Source organism: Parasteatoda tepidariorum, chromosome 9 (assembly GCF_043381705.1).
Source record: "Parasteatoda tepidariorum isolate YZ-2023 chromosome 9, CAS_Ptep_4.0, whole genome shotgun sequence".
In the NCBI taxonomy this organism is placed as follows: Eukaryota; Metazoa; Arthropoda; class Arachnida; order Araneae; family Theridiidae; genus Parasteatoda; species Parasteatoda tepidariorum.
The window spans coordinates 79,355,487-79,371,516 of NC_092212.1; the positions used below are offsets into that span (position 1 = coordinate 79,355,487).

The following is a 16,030-nucleotide window of genomic DNA, read 5'->3' on the forward strand; positions in this document are numbered from 1 at the left end:
GGGGGGGGGGGGGAAATGAAAGCAAGAGAATTTTAGACACAACAATAATACAAATACTATTTAAGCAAGCAGGTATTGAATTTCTGTCTGATTTTCATTACTGAGCTACATCATTACTTGATCATTTTGCAATTAAAAATGTTAACATTAAAATGTAATTTTTATTTAACAGAAAATATTTGTTACTTTTTTAAGGAAAAACAAACTTTTAATATTAAAAACAAATGGAAAAATATTAATTTATGAAACTTAATCTACTGATTTTCTCTCAAAACTGATTTCAGTCCCCAGGACTGAAGAGTGGCACCCATGCTGTATAATTCAATTTACAGTGTAAAATTTCCATGGAGAGAATTTTTTTCTTCGAGTTATTAATTGAATTATTCTTTACTTTAAATTGTGTGTTCTTACATCTTGTGTGTACTTATTTTTTCTGTTATATATTGCAATAAATAATGTTCTGGTCTTCATTTATCATTGATAATGTTTATGGTCGATATTGTGGTAAAATAAACATTTTGCTACCCTTTTTGTGGTGTTATTTTAAAATTTTTGTATACATTTATTTTACATTTTCATTTAATGCTTCTCATTTTAATTCTAGCTGTGTGCATCTGTGGTCTTAAAAGATCCTTTGTCTGCTGACAAAGTAAGGTTTATACATTTTATTTTTAAAATTTGCTTATTTAAGCATAAGATATGAAATATGCAATATTTTTTCAAAGCATACACTGCACATGCTTATGAACTTTAATTCATTTTTAGTGAAAATATCTAATGTATTTAGCAACAATTTTCTTTATGTATTAAGGCAAAATCCATATTGGAAAAAGCTCTGAAACAGGATCCTACATATCTCAATGCTGTTTATATGCTGGCAACTATATATGAACAAGAAAGACTCTATGAAAAGGGAATAGAATTGTATGTCGATTTTTCTTTTTTCATTGAAATGCATAAGTCTAAGAACTTTATTTTTATAATAGTTAATAAAATTAAAAATCGATCAAACATTTCTTGCTATTTGTAAAAAAATTATGAACTTACCAGATTGTAAGCCTTTGCAAATTTTTTTTCTCTTAAACATTTGAAACAATTTTAGTCATTGCTTTGTTTTATTTAAAGGAATTAATGAACTTTAAATTTACATTTTGTATGAAGCACTTAGCATGCTTACACCTGTCATTCTTGTACAACTGATGTACAAGGCCTTCTTAGAAGTGTATAATACTAAAAATTAATATACTTTGAATTTAGGTCTGTGTAATGTCTATCTTAAAGTAATTTTAGATGAAAAATTTGAAATATTTATATAATTTTTTAAGCAGTTTAAAGGTTATTTTCTAAATTATATTATTTAAATCTAAAAGTAATTGTTTCATTGTGGGAGAGTCAAAAATCTAGAACATTTATTCCAAGTTAGTAATTTAATTATAATGAAGTATAAAATTTTAATGTAATATAATTTTTAATTTAGTTCCTTTATCTAAGTTTTTTTTTTATTAAATAGTAAATTCATGTGTAACTACATTAATAAATACCTATATAGAATTAATAATTAAGTAAGTTGAGTTAATTTGAATTTCGTAAATGCTATCCTGTATATATTTCTGTGTTATATTTCTGATTACTGATAACTAGTTAAAAAAATTGGCACCTCTGAGAAATGATTTAATCTATTAACTGTGGTCATCAACAGTGCTCTAAACAACTAGTTAGGTTAGTTAGAGTTCATTTGGAAGACAGATAGTAAAGCTACAATTTCTTTAAAAAATAATTAAACTAAGTTATGGATAATTCTCTATTAACAAATTAAAAAAAACTTAAAATTTCCCTTTAAAATGTCTAACAGTTACTTCTTATGATTAGTTACACTGAAAAGTGTTTTTATGACAAATGCATCGTATTCTTCCATTTATTTTTAATTGTGTATTTGTTTTATGATAACTTTTATAATATACTGGGTTGTTACTTAATCTTCATGATTGTTTACAGACTGAGGAAGCATACTGAACATTCAACAACCTGTAGACTTCATCAAATGTTGGGTGACTTTCTAGCAAGAACAAATGAACATGAAAAAGCTTTGCACCATTTTAGTATAGCCTTAAAGTAAATTACTTTACTAAATTTTTAGTTTATGCTTGTCTTTAAAAAAAATTTTTACAATTTTTCTTGGTTGGTTTCATTTATTTATTTTTGTCTTATGTTAACCTTGAACGTGAACACCATCAATATACAATGAATAACGCCCACTATTGTTATTGATTAAAAATTATTGTATGTAATATTGATAATTTTGTGTTTCTGAACTGTATTGGACTGCCCATCATAAACAGATGTTTTATGTGTCTATATATAATGGAAATAATCTTAAAAATTATGTAATTGCAGCATGGATCCATCCAATCATAAGGCTGCTGAAGGAAGCCAACGAGTAGAGCAAAATCCTGAATCTTCTGAAAGCTTTGAGGTGGAAGATATGCCTGAATCTGATAATGAGGTAATAAAGCTTTATTATTACAAAATTGGCACTAGTCTAAAAATTAAAACTGCAGCTCTAATTTAAAATCTCACAGTATACATGTATAATTTCACATTGTATAATTCACATTATACAAAAGCTTTTCGTATTTTATGTTTATGTATAAAGTATACATCTGAATTTTTGGCAATTTCACATAACAATGCATGTTTTTGCACTGGTATCAAAATTACTTTTTGAGTTGACAAAGCACAAATAAACGAAACAGGGTGCATAGAATTTTTAAAAAGTGCTTAAAGGTGCTTTTTTCATTGGGTGTCTTTAAAATGAGATTTTTCCTTCATTATATTGATTTTCGCTCCGCATTCTCTTATTTTTTGTTGAATAATTTGGCTACAGACCCTGATGAATTATTTAATTGCATATTTTAAAATAGAAAAGTAAGTAGTTTTAGTAATTAAAATTTTGTGAAAAATCTCTTTTTAGTTTAGGGGCCGTTCAAAAAGTACGTACATCCCGATTTGCTATTTTGTACGATGGGGAAGGGGGAGGTATTATACAAATGACGTACATTATAAGCATACACTAAATTTAAATTTGACTTTTTCCTACACACTCCCTAAAAAAAATATTTAATTTTTATGAAAAGGGGGAGGGGTAGACTAATAAAATTTACGTACTCTAGGGGGAGGTAAGACCTTATGTACAGTATTGTACGAAAGGAGGAGGGGGTTAAAATTTCTCCATTTTTTTTTTGTACCTGCTTTTTGTAGCTTAGTCAGAAATTCAGGGGGGGGGATGTACGAGTCAGAATTTAGGTTATTTTTCACCAGACATTAATAATATATGATAATCTGCTATAAACACAGAAAGATTGATAATTTATTGAAACCCATTTATATATTTATTAAAAGATATAAGATTAACTTATATTTTAGTCTTCAATTAATTAAAAACATTAATGGTAGATATAAACGTGCATTACAGTAAAATCAACTTTAATGACCTCTTAACAATGGCAACTCCGAAGAACGTCATATCTTAATGGAACAAAACATCTTTCATAGGATTTTACATTAAAAGGAACCTCTGAACATTGATTTCTGAATAATAGCCATCTGTTGCTAGCATGAATTTTGTTTCAGTCAACTCAAATACTACTGATATATTCAATACCTGATTTTAAATATCTCAGTCAACTTATTATTTTTTTTTTCTTTCTTAGTTAGCAATATTTTTTTAATTGATCACTCCTTCAGGCTAAACATTGAAGGTTTTCCTCTTAATGTAACACAATATCACATTAATTTAATCAAAAAAAATCCTCCATGAACACTAATTTGTACAGATGCTTAAACCAAAAGTTCCCTCATCTTATGAGTTGGGCTTAAAATTACAAGGCTACTGCGTTTAACATTAATAGTTGTAAACCCAAATTTGGGTCAGTTGTTCAAAGCAGATTATAAACTAAAATAAACCAAACTTACATCTCTAAACTTTCATCATATTACAGCTGTTGTAAAAATTCTTAAATATTAATACAGAAATCAATCATAGATAAAATTTGTTGAGTTCTTTTTTAAACAAAAAGGAGAGAAAAATACCTAAGCTAATTTTATAATTATAAAAACTAAGTATGTTTTAATGAATCCTACTAATGGTTAAACAATTAATTCATCCCATAGCACGCAGTTAAATTTGCTGCCCAAAAGCTTGTGGGGAAAAAGCATTTACATTTTTTAATGTGTTCTTAAACTAAGTAAAAACTCTTTAATTACTTGTCTTTGATGGTTACTGTGCAAGAAATTGTTCAATTTATTTGGAGATGTGGTTAATTTGGGAAAAGTAGAACACTATGTAGAACACAAAAGCAGAACATGTGTTTCTGGAATGACAGCCAGACAACATTTCAAGTCTATCCTAAGATTGATAGACAGTAAAGAATCAGTGTACACACTATAATAATGGTTATTTTGATAAATCAAATTTTAAATTTAAAGCATTTCAACAATTCCAATTTACCTCGAATGAGAGGATAAACTCAAATTAGTAATCTAGATTGCAACAAGCACTGCCGGCTTGTGAGAAATAAATTAATGGTTAAACAATAATTTCATCACATTAAATAGCCGGCAGTTAAATTTGCTGTTCGAAAGTTGTGCTCTATGCTTATGGGGAATTAAAGCATTACCATTTTCTAGGTTAAATAAAATTGCCATTTTGTCATGTGTTCTTAAGCCAAGTAGAAACTCTTAATTACTTCTCTGTGTTGGTTACTGTGAAAGAAATTGCTCAATTTATTTGAAGATGTGGTTAATTTGGGAAAAGTAGAACACTGACTGCTTAAATCTACCACCACATTTACGGTGGAATAACGTGTTTCCGAAATGACAGCCAGACAACATGTCTACAGTTTCAAGTCTATACCATGATTGATAGACAGTAAAGAATCATACACACTATAATAATGGTTATTTTGGAAAATCTTACACCAAAAAAAGTTAAATTATCTTGAGCTTCAATGCTAAAATCAGGTGAACTTTGTGTGATTACAAAATTTAGAGCATGTTTGTGTAGAAATAAACTATAACTCACTTGTTATGGATTAAATGAAAAGGACGTAAAATTGCTTTAATAATTGTATTTACTAAAATATTTGGAAAAAAAATTCATAATTGTTATTTGATCTATTACATGGTGCATAGAGTTTTTAAAAAGTGTTTACTTTATTATCTTAATTTTCCCATTTCAAGAATTAGATTGTCACCATGCATTACATAAAAGCGTGGTTTTCACATTCATTCAAACACAATGCATTTCAGCGCACATCAATCTTTATACATGGTTGACGTAATACTTGTGTGCTTATATTGAGTCGAGTTCGGTGAGATTCTTGAAAAATGCAACTCTGCTGCATTTTCAATTTCAGGCTTCATTTTCCGCTCTCAGAAATCAAACTGAAAAATCTACAGATCTTTTTATGGTGGCTAATATGATTAAGAAAATAGTTCTTTGTCGAAAACTAATTATTTTATCATGATCCTGTTACGTCTTTGAAAATTATTTTGCATTTTCTTAATATATATATAATGCTTGAAAATATTTTAGTTCTTAATAAGTACTTATTTTTTGTTGAAAGATTTGGATTAATTTCGATTTTATTACTGGTATTAAGTGAATTGTGCTGATTAAAATTGGAAATGGTATATAATGTAAATTTAATTTTGATTTTTTTTTTTTTTAAACTTAAGGGTGATTTTGAAGAGAGTGAACTTGAACCAGTATGGTCAGATGTAGAATTTACTTGAGCTGATTGTAGATCTGCCTATGTAAATACAATATTTCATTTAATGTTTGTAATTATTCATATTTTTTGCTTTCCATTTGTATTTATTGCAAACGAAATAAAATTTCAAATTTATTACTTTTTTTTTAATTGAGTCGTTCTCTGGTATTTAACAGGGTTGCCACTCCACCTGGAAAATACAGGAAATTTAAAAATCCCCTAAAATAACAGGGAATTTTGATTTTTTTCTTTACAAACTGGGAAAATACAAAGAATTTTGTTTCTCATTTTTGTTTTTTAAAAAATGGTAACCAGTCAAAGCATAATCTATAGGATATTTAACCATGATATTTCAGCTATACTAAGTAATTCATTTTCTCTAGCACTATTTAAGTATGTTCAGCTGTTTTTTCAGTATCATAAATATAGTTAGTCCAATATAGCTCACACAGGAGCACAGTAATTGTTGTTTCCTCTTAATATATGTACAGGGAATTCTTTTTCCAGATTTGAGTGGCAACCCTGTTTTAGTACCGTTAAACTTGCTCATAATGAATCCTAATTAAACAAGAACCTGGATTTAATGATACAAATCGAAAATACTTGTTTGGTATAGCGTTGAAATCTAGTAGACCCAAGTTTTAGTAAGCAATATTTTTGTGATTTATAAAATTTCTAGCTTAGTGAATCCTTAGTTGAACAAATTTGTTTAACATTCTGGAAAAAAATGGAAGCTAGAATGATTATTCGATCAGTAAATACATGAAATTTTTACAAATTAAGATATGCAAAGCTGGGCTACTAGTCCTGTTTGAAGAACAAAGAGACAATAGGAAAGTTCAAATTGAACTAACTTAACACAAAAAATAAAATCGTATTCAGTCAAAGATTATATGTGCTAAAGATTTCAAATTATTAAATATTATTTCAAATTAATTTGTAAATTAACAATCTTAACAATTTTTTAGAATGAATTTTCCCCCCCAAAGATAACTATTTTAAGGTAGTTTGTTTTGGGCTTTTATTATTTGGTTCCAATTTTAATTGGTTGGTTATGCAGCGCATCTATGGAAAATTATGGTAGATATATAATCAAATAAAAAATACTGATTTGCTAAATTCATTTTGACATAGTTTTAATTTCTTTCCAGTGCAGTGTTTTCATTACAGAAAAAAAAATGAGAGAGAATTTCTCACCCGTTCTCAAAAACAGGGTGAGATCTCAAAAAGTTAAGTGAGATTTCTAAAAATTAAAATAACTAGAATAGACTTGGAAAAAAATATTTCTTTAATTATAATACATTTTTAACATCTAATTTTTAAAGCACTGAATATTTCTGCTGCATCATCATATGAAAAACGTTCTATATCTACTTTTTCATCAGCTATTCTCATTAGTTTGCTCGAATGTTTATCAGTCATTTGTATAAGATATTTTGTCCTAATTCGGTTTTGAGTGCTAAATGACCTTGCAACAGATGCTGAACAATTCGGCATCTCTAAGTAAATTTGTAGCATTGAAAAAAATTTAAACATCGTCTTACATGAAGAAATCTTACCTTCCGTGAACACGTGGTTGCAGAAAAATGTGTTCTGAAAGGTGTTCTGTCATTCAGGGGGGGGGGGCATTGTGTTCTGCTGTTGGCACCCGCTCTGAACAATACTGGTAAATAGGGAAGCTAGATAACAGGGATCCATGTTGAAAATAATGAAAGATCAAGGAAGAAAAGTGAAACGGATTTTATTCAAAATGGCAGAAGACGAATTTTTTTCAAAATTCGAGCATTTTGAAATTGATTAATAGAGTGTGCGATCTTCTCGCGTTGATAATTTTTTAATGCGAGAAAAGAAAAAAATAAGCGAGATTCTCGCGCTGTAGTGAAAACACTGACATGACATAACATAACATAACATGACATGACATAATTCATTCGCCAGTACTTTCACCAAAATGCAATTTTATCACACTTGCTAAGTTGGCGTATACCTAGAGCGGGCCCTGGTAGTATTACTAATAAGTAAGCGTGCATGAACGTTCATGACATTTAATAGCATTTTAATAATTTAAAAGCACTCTGTTATAATTAGAAATATTGCAATCCATTAGAGCTCGATATAAGCCAGTTCAACAGTATTTTATATTTGGAATGATCTTTCAAGAATATAAATGTAAAAGCACCACCTATATAATTATAAATGAATAATTGCATTAAAACCACATAATTATGAATTCTTTTAATTACACATTACAAATACAATTATTACAATCTCGAATAATTATTACAATCTATCTGTATTAAGAAAAACATTTTTAACAATTCAAAATAAAGTTTTAAACACCATAATTATTCAAACATTATAAAAAACAGGAACTATATAATCACTCTCTGACTTCCACTTACTGAGATTTCAAACTTTTTGTGACACCGATTAAAAACTCCTCTATTAAGCTACATTAAATGCTGGGTGATTCGTAATCATTGCCCTTAATATACTTTTTTTACAGTCTTTGTCAAAAATGGAATAAAAATATACACGAATTAGTAGGCACAAATTAATGTTCTAGCCAAGCAAAATAAGAACAAATTATTACCGAGGAAGTCATCTCGGATTCCTAAAGAAAAATGAGAAGATATGAAAGGTGATTATTAGAAACAAGGTTCACCAGACAATCAAACTTGTTTTGATGTTTTTCATTCTACCTTCCTAGCATTGTTTTTTTCTTCTCCATAATTCAATAATTATTTATAACCCTTGATGCATACCTTTTTGATAAAAATTTTAAAAAATATACATTAAGAGCAATGTTATGGAATAATATGTGTGTACTTAACTAATTGCATTTCAAAATGTTATAGGTTCGCATAATGTCTCAGTTGGTTTTTGCTGAGGCTAACCAAGACTATACTCTCTTGTGGATGTTATGATTTAAAGATTATCATATTATTTATATATGATTATGATTTAAAGATTATTATTATTATTTATATATGATTAAAGATTAGGATTTAAAGATTATTGTTATTATTTATATATGATAAAAGATTAGGATTTAAAGATTATCATATTATATATATATTAAAGATTATCATAGATATTTCTAATGCCAGCTGAATGAGTAGTAGAAATATTTTACACAATATATTTAGTTTTTTTAGTCTTACTATATGTGTTATTACCACCATTCTGTTGACCTTTCATCATAGGAATTGAAAAGAATGGGTGAATCGCATAAATTTTCAAAAATTGATTTAAAAATCGAAGCAATTTTTGTTTGTTTACATTCTCACGAAAAATCTCTGGAAAAATCACTACAGCAAAAATCAATAGTTTCCAAATACTTTATAGTACATCCATAGTACTTATCCTTAAATAGTTTAAAAAAAGGATAAAAAAAAAAAAGACTTAAAACATGCACAATTAAACCTATAGATCAAAGACAAAATTCTTACATATCTTTTAAATGCTCAAAGTTTTATTGACATTTAATTTTGTAAATTGAATGAATGAGCCTTTATTGGCTAGATGCCATCTCTGTTTGGCTCTCCAAGAACCTTCTGCATGCCATTAAGAAACTTTTTGACGTTTCGTACAGCGTTCTAAATCATGTGTTTCGCGATTTTCTCTCTCTGTTGATTCCAAAGAAGCTTTATTACCACATCTGTAGGCTAAAGTGAGATTTATCATATCAATTTTAGATAAATATGTTGCCAATGTTTTAATTGTATCACTGTTTAAAGTTACTTTAAATTTGTCTAAAGAAGAATCGGATATCTGCTGCCAAGTGTAAATTTTCTCATTACTTAATACTTCTAATATGCACCTTTTTTTCAAAGAAGCAATGATAAGATCTTCACAATAAGGATATTGATTAAATTTTGATAAAACTTTATCAGTAAGAGATGTCTTTAAATCATCTTCATTCATTTTCGCAGTACTGCATCTCTCATTTATATACGAAAATAGAGTATAATTTTTACTTATCCTTTCTCCCCTCATCGCATTTAATTCTTTTAAGCAACCCTGTTTGTATGCAACCAACTCGTCATAGTATTCTAAATGCTCACAAAATTTCAAATTCAACAAAGAAGAATAGGTACTAAAATCAGTCAAGTTTGGTTCTAGTTCAGCATTTGATATTCTTTTGATGAGAATATACTGTAACAAAAGTTTCGCTACAGGCATGTTTTTGTCTAAAAATCTTGCACAGTCATTAGCATTAGCCCCAAACTCAAGTAGCATAATTATGGAACTTAAAGGTACACAGGGGTTCATTAGAGCTTCTCTTAGAATACTAGTATTTTCATTATCAACTGCATTCACATCTGCTCCATATGATAGTAATAGATGAATTGTGCGCTCTTGAAAATCTTCGTGCATCGCTTCCAGCAAATCATGTAAAGGAGTACGATTACGGCTTTCTCTAGGATTAACTCTTGATCCATGTTCAATTAGACGTTTCATCACACGATATTGATTTTTTGAAGACTCCATTCTAACTATGGAAATCGGTTGTGCAAATTGGTCAAGCTAAAATAAATTAACATAGTAAGATGAAAACAAAATGTATATGCGCACACAATCCACAAGTATCTGCAAGCTCATACCATTTTTGATAATAGAATAATTTTATTATATGGGAAGATTTCCAAATCCTGATCTGAGGCAGAATAATTGCCAAGTCTTGGCAGCGACTCCGCGAAAAACTTTTAAAAAAAAACATCGCAGAAAGGAACCAACTTGAAAAGTATAAAGTTGTAGTCTACCCCCTCAAACATCTACATGTTTTTTTTAAAAAAGTTTTGCCAATTTAAAATCCCTTTGGCACCTTGGCAATTGTAGTCAGCGCGACAGATCAAGATACGGAAATAACACCACATTAAGAACATTAGAGAAAGATTAATATTACACCTTTTGAGTTGGTCCCCTTTTGCAATGTTTCTTCTTTCGTTCTTGTTTCTTGAGCGCCGCTGCCTGGAAAGTGCCAATACGTAACGATTATTCTGTCACAGATTATGAAAATCTCCCCCTGCATTCATATAAAGTAATTATATTAAGTATCGGTCGCCAACAATGGGATCGCTAATCTTTGGTTTTTTGGGCTAAAGTGTCAGTAATATCTTTTCTCTTTGGGAGCAGCCTGCACACAACTAAACACTGACTTTCTTCTACCTTGCTACCAATGATATTTTCTCTCCCCCCCCCCACTGCAATTTTTTTTTGCACACGGATACTTTTTATCATATTGCAAAAAAAGAAGTTTGAAAAAGTGTCCCCAAACTTGGAGAATCACCTTCAATGTATCCGCTCGCGACGTGCGCCTATATTATCTATGATCACTAAATTGAGTTGTTACTCACTCGAATGCATTAAAAGAAATATCTATTCTCATGATAAATGTATATCTCAATACTTAGTAGTACATAAATATTAAAAAATTTACAATAATTTTAAAATTACATTATTATTAGATTTGTGGCATAAAATTCACCACACACCAAAATTGTAAAAGTGATTAAAATTCCACATGGGCAAAAAAAAAAAAAAAGAACACTGTGAAAAATGATGAGTTAATTTAAGATTATTTAGCATTAAAATTTAAGCATTCTATTTTTACAAATGAAGATTAAATTAACAGTGTCAGGGGTAATTGTGAGCCTAATTCAAAATTCCGGAAAATTTCCAGAGTTTTTACTGATACGAAATTTATATTAATCATGAATATGCTTATAAAGTATCTCCCTGGCTCTCCCTTACAAACAAATAAAATAAACTGTGTTTTTTAGTTCCACCTATGAAAATTTGATTTCCGGAAACTTCCGGATCACTGTTAGCGAAAAATCCGATTTTTTCCAAAGCACAATCATCCCTGCAGTGTTGTAAAATCACATGTGTTATCTATATGCAGAAAAAAAAATTTAATACATTGTCCATTAATGTTAAAAATATAATATTAGAACTCAAATTTTACAATCTTAAATTAGAATTTTGCACCTTAAATTAATTTTGCAATCTTAAATTAGAATTTGATAGTGTATTTAATAATACGTTTCATAACACCAAAAGTGTAATAATGATTAAAATCCATCAGGAATTACAGAATTTTTCATTCCTACTTTTTAAAAAATCGTACATCATATCTGCCATTCCCCCTTCAATTACAGGGACAGCCAAAGAAACGGAATAATGCACCTGTTTTTCAATTCCTTCGTTCTGAATGGGGTGTGAGGAGGGGGGAGAACATGAATTCTTTTTATTCTTCAGCGTCTGTCTCTGCTTGCTAATTCATGTTCAACTGGAGTGTAAGAGAAATAAAATCGGCCAGCATAAAGATGAAAAAGATTGTGATACGCGTGTTTTTCTTTCTGATTTCGATTAATATTTTAGCAAAATCATGAAACCCAAGTTAAACTCTAAATTAGATAGTATTAATGTGTGCCAGAATCACGGTGACATTGTTGCAGTACGGTAGAGAGTTTTTGCTGAAATATGCTCGTTATTTTTCTCTTCTAATTTGACAATCAAAAATTAACTCATGATTAATTATTATTATTAGTTAATTTTACGTTTTTTTTAGAAATTAATTATTATTAATTAATTTTAATAAAAAATTAAGAATAATGAAGTATCCTTTCTCTAGATAATTTTGAATGATTTTCTTTCCATCCAGAATTATATTTATACGAAGTCTTTCTGGTACATAAAATTGTAAAGAAATGCTTGCGATTTTTCCATTTTCATTTGCTAACAATAAAAAATGAAGTAAAAAAAAAAATTTTTTTTTGCAGAAATTTTTGAAAGATATCTAACTTGAACTAGTTTCAAAAGATGCTTTTCTCACCCATCATAGTGGGAAGAAATGCTCCTGATTTTTCTATTCTTATTTGAGAAAAAAAAAAAAAACATAATGATTCAGCTACAATTTCAATAAGATAATATAAAAAAAATGAAATCGCGAAAGTTTAAAAGATAGTTTGCTCAAGAAATCTGGTTCTTTCTTTCAATTTTTTAAAAACAACTGTTGTTCATTTAAATAAAAATTTGACTGGATTGACTTAATAAAAATCTCTATACTGTACATTTAATTAAAAAAAAAATTTTGATTTCAGATTTTTTGCAAAATAATTAATTAGTAAATGTGCTTATCCCATCGGAATAAAATATGCGTAGTGTGTTGATAATTTTTTTCGAAAATTGCTACGAATTTTTGCCTCTTTTTTTTCAATCTAATTTTTTTTAAATTAATACTCTCGAGATTTTTTTTTTTTTTAATATTATTATTACGGCACGCTAAAAGTTAAAATCGCTGATTCTATATCTTGGTCGAGCTAGGTTTGCGCTCGTTAGTCTGTGCGTCTTTTAATCGTTCGTTAGAGAGCTATTGCTAGGAATCTTCCCTATTTAGAAAAAAAAAAAAAAAATATCCCGATGTTTTTTCATGCAGTTGAAAAAAAACTTGAATCACCAACCACAAAACTCAAATTACTTATTTGTTTTATTACTTTTAATGTGACAATTTCGTCGTTTTTTTTTTTGTTTTCTTTTTTTTCTTTTTTAATTGCTGGTGCTACCGATTTCCGTGGGGTTTTAAAATCCCGGTTATTTATAGCTTCATATTATTGCTACACGTGAAATTTGAATCACTTTTTGATGTGTTGAATTTTTGCCGATATTATTAATAATCCATGTCGTGTTTTCGATCTCGTTTTCGGCGATAATTGTTATTGTCTTGGGGTTTTTAAATATCCTATTATACTTCTGAAAATATGGGGAATTTTAATCGCACATTTCAATATTTAATGATTATCGTTACGATTCGATCGATTTTTCTGCTGTTTTTAAAATCCGATATTTTTTATTACAACTACCGAATCTTGAAACAAATCAATTGATTTAGTATCTCGTTTTTGAAGAGTGACTTGAGTAACTTCGCCGTCGATCTTTTCTCGATAGTTAGTACTACAGATTTCATAATTTTGTGTTGATAATTTACAAAATGCGGAAAAGGAAATAATTTTGTGTTGATTATTTACAAAATGCGGAAAAGGAAATAATTTTGTGTTGATAATTTACAAAATGCGGAAAAGGAAATAATTTATGCGTTTTCTCCCCCTACACATTGCGAGAATTTCGCCCATAATTTTAGAATGACAATTATATATCTAATTTTAAAAAAATTATTTGCAATTTTATTTTATTCTAATATTTGTTTTGTAAATACAACGTTTTTATTACGCTAAATTAGTACTAATTTGTATATCTGTTTTTAAAAGTATTTTGCAGAAACTCAGAAAAAATTCTGCCACAGGGTTAATAATAGTTGCATTATAAATTAATAATAATTTTAAAATTGAATAAATGATAGAACAATAACGTAATCTAAATTTCTTTAACATAAAGAAAAATTTCCTTCGCAAAATAACTCTTAAAAAGAATTTTATGAAATTAATGTATTTTTAATTTTATAAAATAATAGTTTCTAATATAAGAATATTTTATTTTGAAAATGCAAATTTGGCAAAAACAATTTTTTGATAAACCTATTCGATTCGATATCCTATTGCGATATATTTCTATAAAATATATTCGAATAAAATTCTTAGCTGAATTTTATAAAAATATATTGTTTATACAAATTACTCATGCATCATAATTGTATTGTTAAAGCCTCTTTAAAAGTAAAATATGTCTTACTTGAATTTTTAATTTTTTTCAGCAATTTTATTTTTAATTACTGTTTCTAAAATTTAAATTGATTATGTAGGGAAATAGATATTTTTTTATTTAAATTATTTTTCATGAAAATTTGGTTTTCAACACTCCTATTTTTTTTTTTTTTTNTTTTTTTTTTTTTTTTTTTTTTTTTTTTTTAATCTTCCTATTTCCTGAAAATTTCGGCTGCTGTCCCTGCATGTTACACTTTTACATGGATTAAAAGAGATATCTATACACAGGATAAATTAAAATAAGAAAAATACACTGCAGATAATATTAAAAATAAATTTTATAATTTAAAATAGAATTGAGAAATAAAATTTATCATTATAACACCAAAGATGTTAAAGCGATTAAAATTCCGTCTGGATTAAAGGAATGCAGAAAATCCCACTCAATAAATTGAATTAATACTTCTTCCATTTCCATACCAAAAATAATATATTTCAAATTAACATTAATACCAGTTATATATTAATTTTAACGAAATAAAAATAGTAAAATAAGAAAAAAAACTATTTTAACACCACGTGTGTTACGAAAAAAAAAATAAAGGTTCAATATATTTTGTTACATTACTATATAACATTAACTACATTAAAAATTAAAGATAAGAACTATCAAAATAATTTTACAATCCAGATTAAATCTGATATATGTTAAAATTCCACTTACTAAATTTAATGCAGACTATATTTTCAACTTTTTTTCCCGCTTTCTTAACTCTTCACTGATACGTAATGAAATGAATAAATATTTCTTAGTGGCTACGGGGCGGGGTTATGGGACTATCACACCAATGCGCATGCGTGTTCAGCCTTCGAACGCGGACAGTGACATCACTATTCTCCGGAGTCAATAGACAGGGACAGTGATGACGTATTTTATGACGTCAAACCCCGCCTCCTTCCAAACGCGTTCCAAACAATTTTTCGACTATTAATACATTCATAATTCATCATGTTTATTATTTATATAAATAATAATAACAATCTGAGAAAAATAAAATGCAAAACTCACTGAAATATTTTCTATTTAATATCGCTTTAAAGCAATATTTATTTTTTAAAATTTGTTTTTTTAATTAATACTAGACGGTATAGAATAATAGACAGGGACAGTGATGACGTATTTTATGACGTCAAACCCCGCCTCCTTCCAAACAATTTTTCAACGAACCATTTCAATGGCATTTCCTATGTGAATTTAAGACGGCAAGATTTTTAGTTTATTATTGAAATAAATAAATTTATATAGCGCTTCTAAGGGACTTATTCCTAATTTAAGTAGTTTTCTTTATACGGGGTATCAGTAGATTTTACGAGTTAAGCGCATTAAATGCTATAAAAAAAAGTTTCAAAATGGTCAAGTTATCTTTAATTTTGATGTATAAAAATCTAAGCGTCAATATTTTTAACTCTTGTTTCATGTTTAAAATAATGTCTTATTTTATTTAGAATTTGTTACATATTCTTGACCTACATCTAATTTTTTTCTTTAGTTATGGATAGGCATGCATTGTTTTAAAACGTTTTGTAATTAAT

At 28.1% G+C, this 16,030-nt stretch overlaps 2 protein-coding genes across 4 annotated transcripts in view; one reads left to right on the plus strand and one right to left on the minus strand.

Annotated features, from left to right (window-relative positions):
• The window catches only part of LOC107455802 (anaphase-promoting complex subunit 7), a 26,286-nt gene extending 20,380 nt beyond the window's left edge, over positions 1–5,906 (plus strand). The window contains exons 13-17 of the mRNA XM_043047129.2: positions 605–649; positions 812–924; positions 1,996–2,112; positions 2,395–2,503; positions 5,737–5,906. Of these exons, the coding sequence (XP_042903063.1) occupies positions 605–649; positions 812–924; positions 1,996–2,112; positions 2,395–2,503; positions 5,737–5,793 (441 nt within the window). The 3' untranslated portion in view covers positions 5,794–5,906. The remainder of the gene's footprint in view (positions 1–604; positions 650–811; positions 925–1,995; positions 2,113–2,394; positions 2,504–5,736) is intronic.
• Positions 5,907–8,501: 2,595 nt separating this feature from the next.
• LOC122270303 (uncharacterized) overlaps positions 8,502–16,030 on the minus strand; it is a 24,724-nt gene continuing 17,195 nt past the window's right edge. Inside the window, exons 1-3 of one of the 3 annotated variants that reach the window (XM_071185073.1) lie at positions 15,162–15,258; positions 10,683–10,800; positions 8,502–10,301 (exon numbers count right to left, since the gene is read on the minus strand). In XM_071185073.1, coding sequence (XP_071041174.1) covers positions 9,339–10,265 — 927 coding nt within the window. In that variant the 5' untranslated portion in view covers positions 10,266–10,301; positions 10,683–10,800; positions 15,162–15,258 and the 3' untranslated portion in view covers positions 8,502–9,338. Of the gene's footprint in view, positions 10,302–10,682; positions 10,801–15,161; positions 15,317–16,030 lie in introns of those variants that run through there. The other 2 variants (XM_071185072.1, XM_043047128.2) reach the window with 2 other exon arrangements.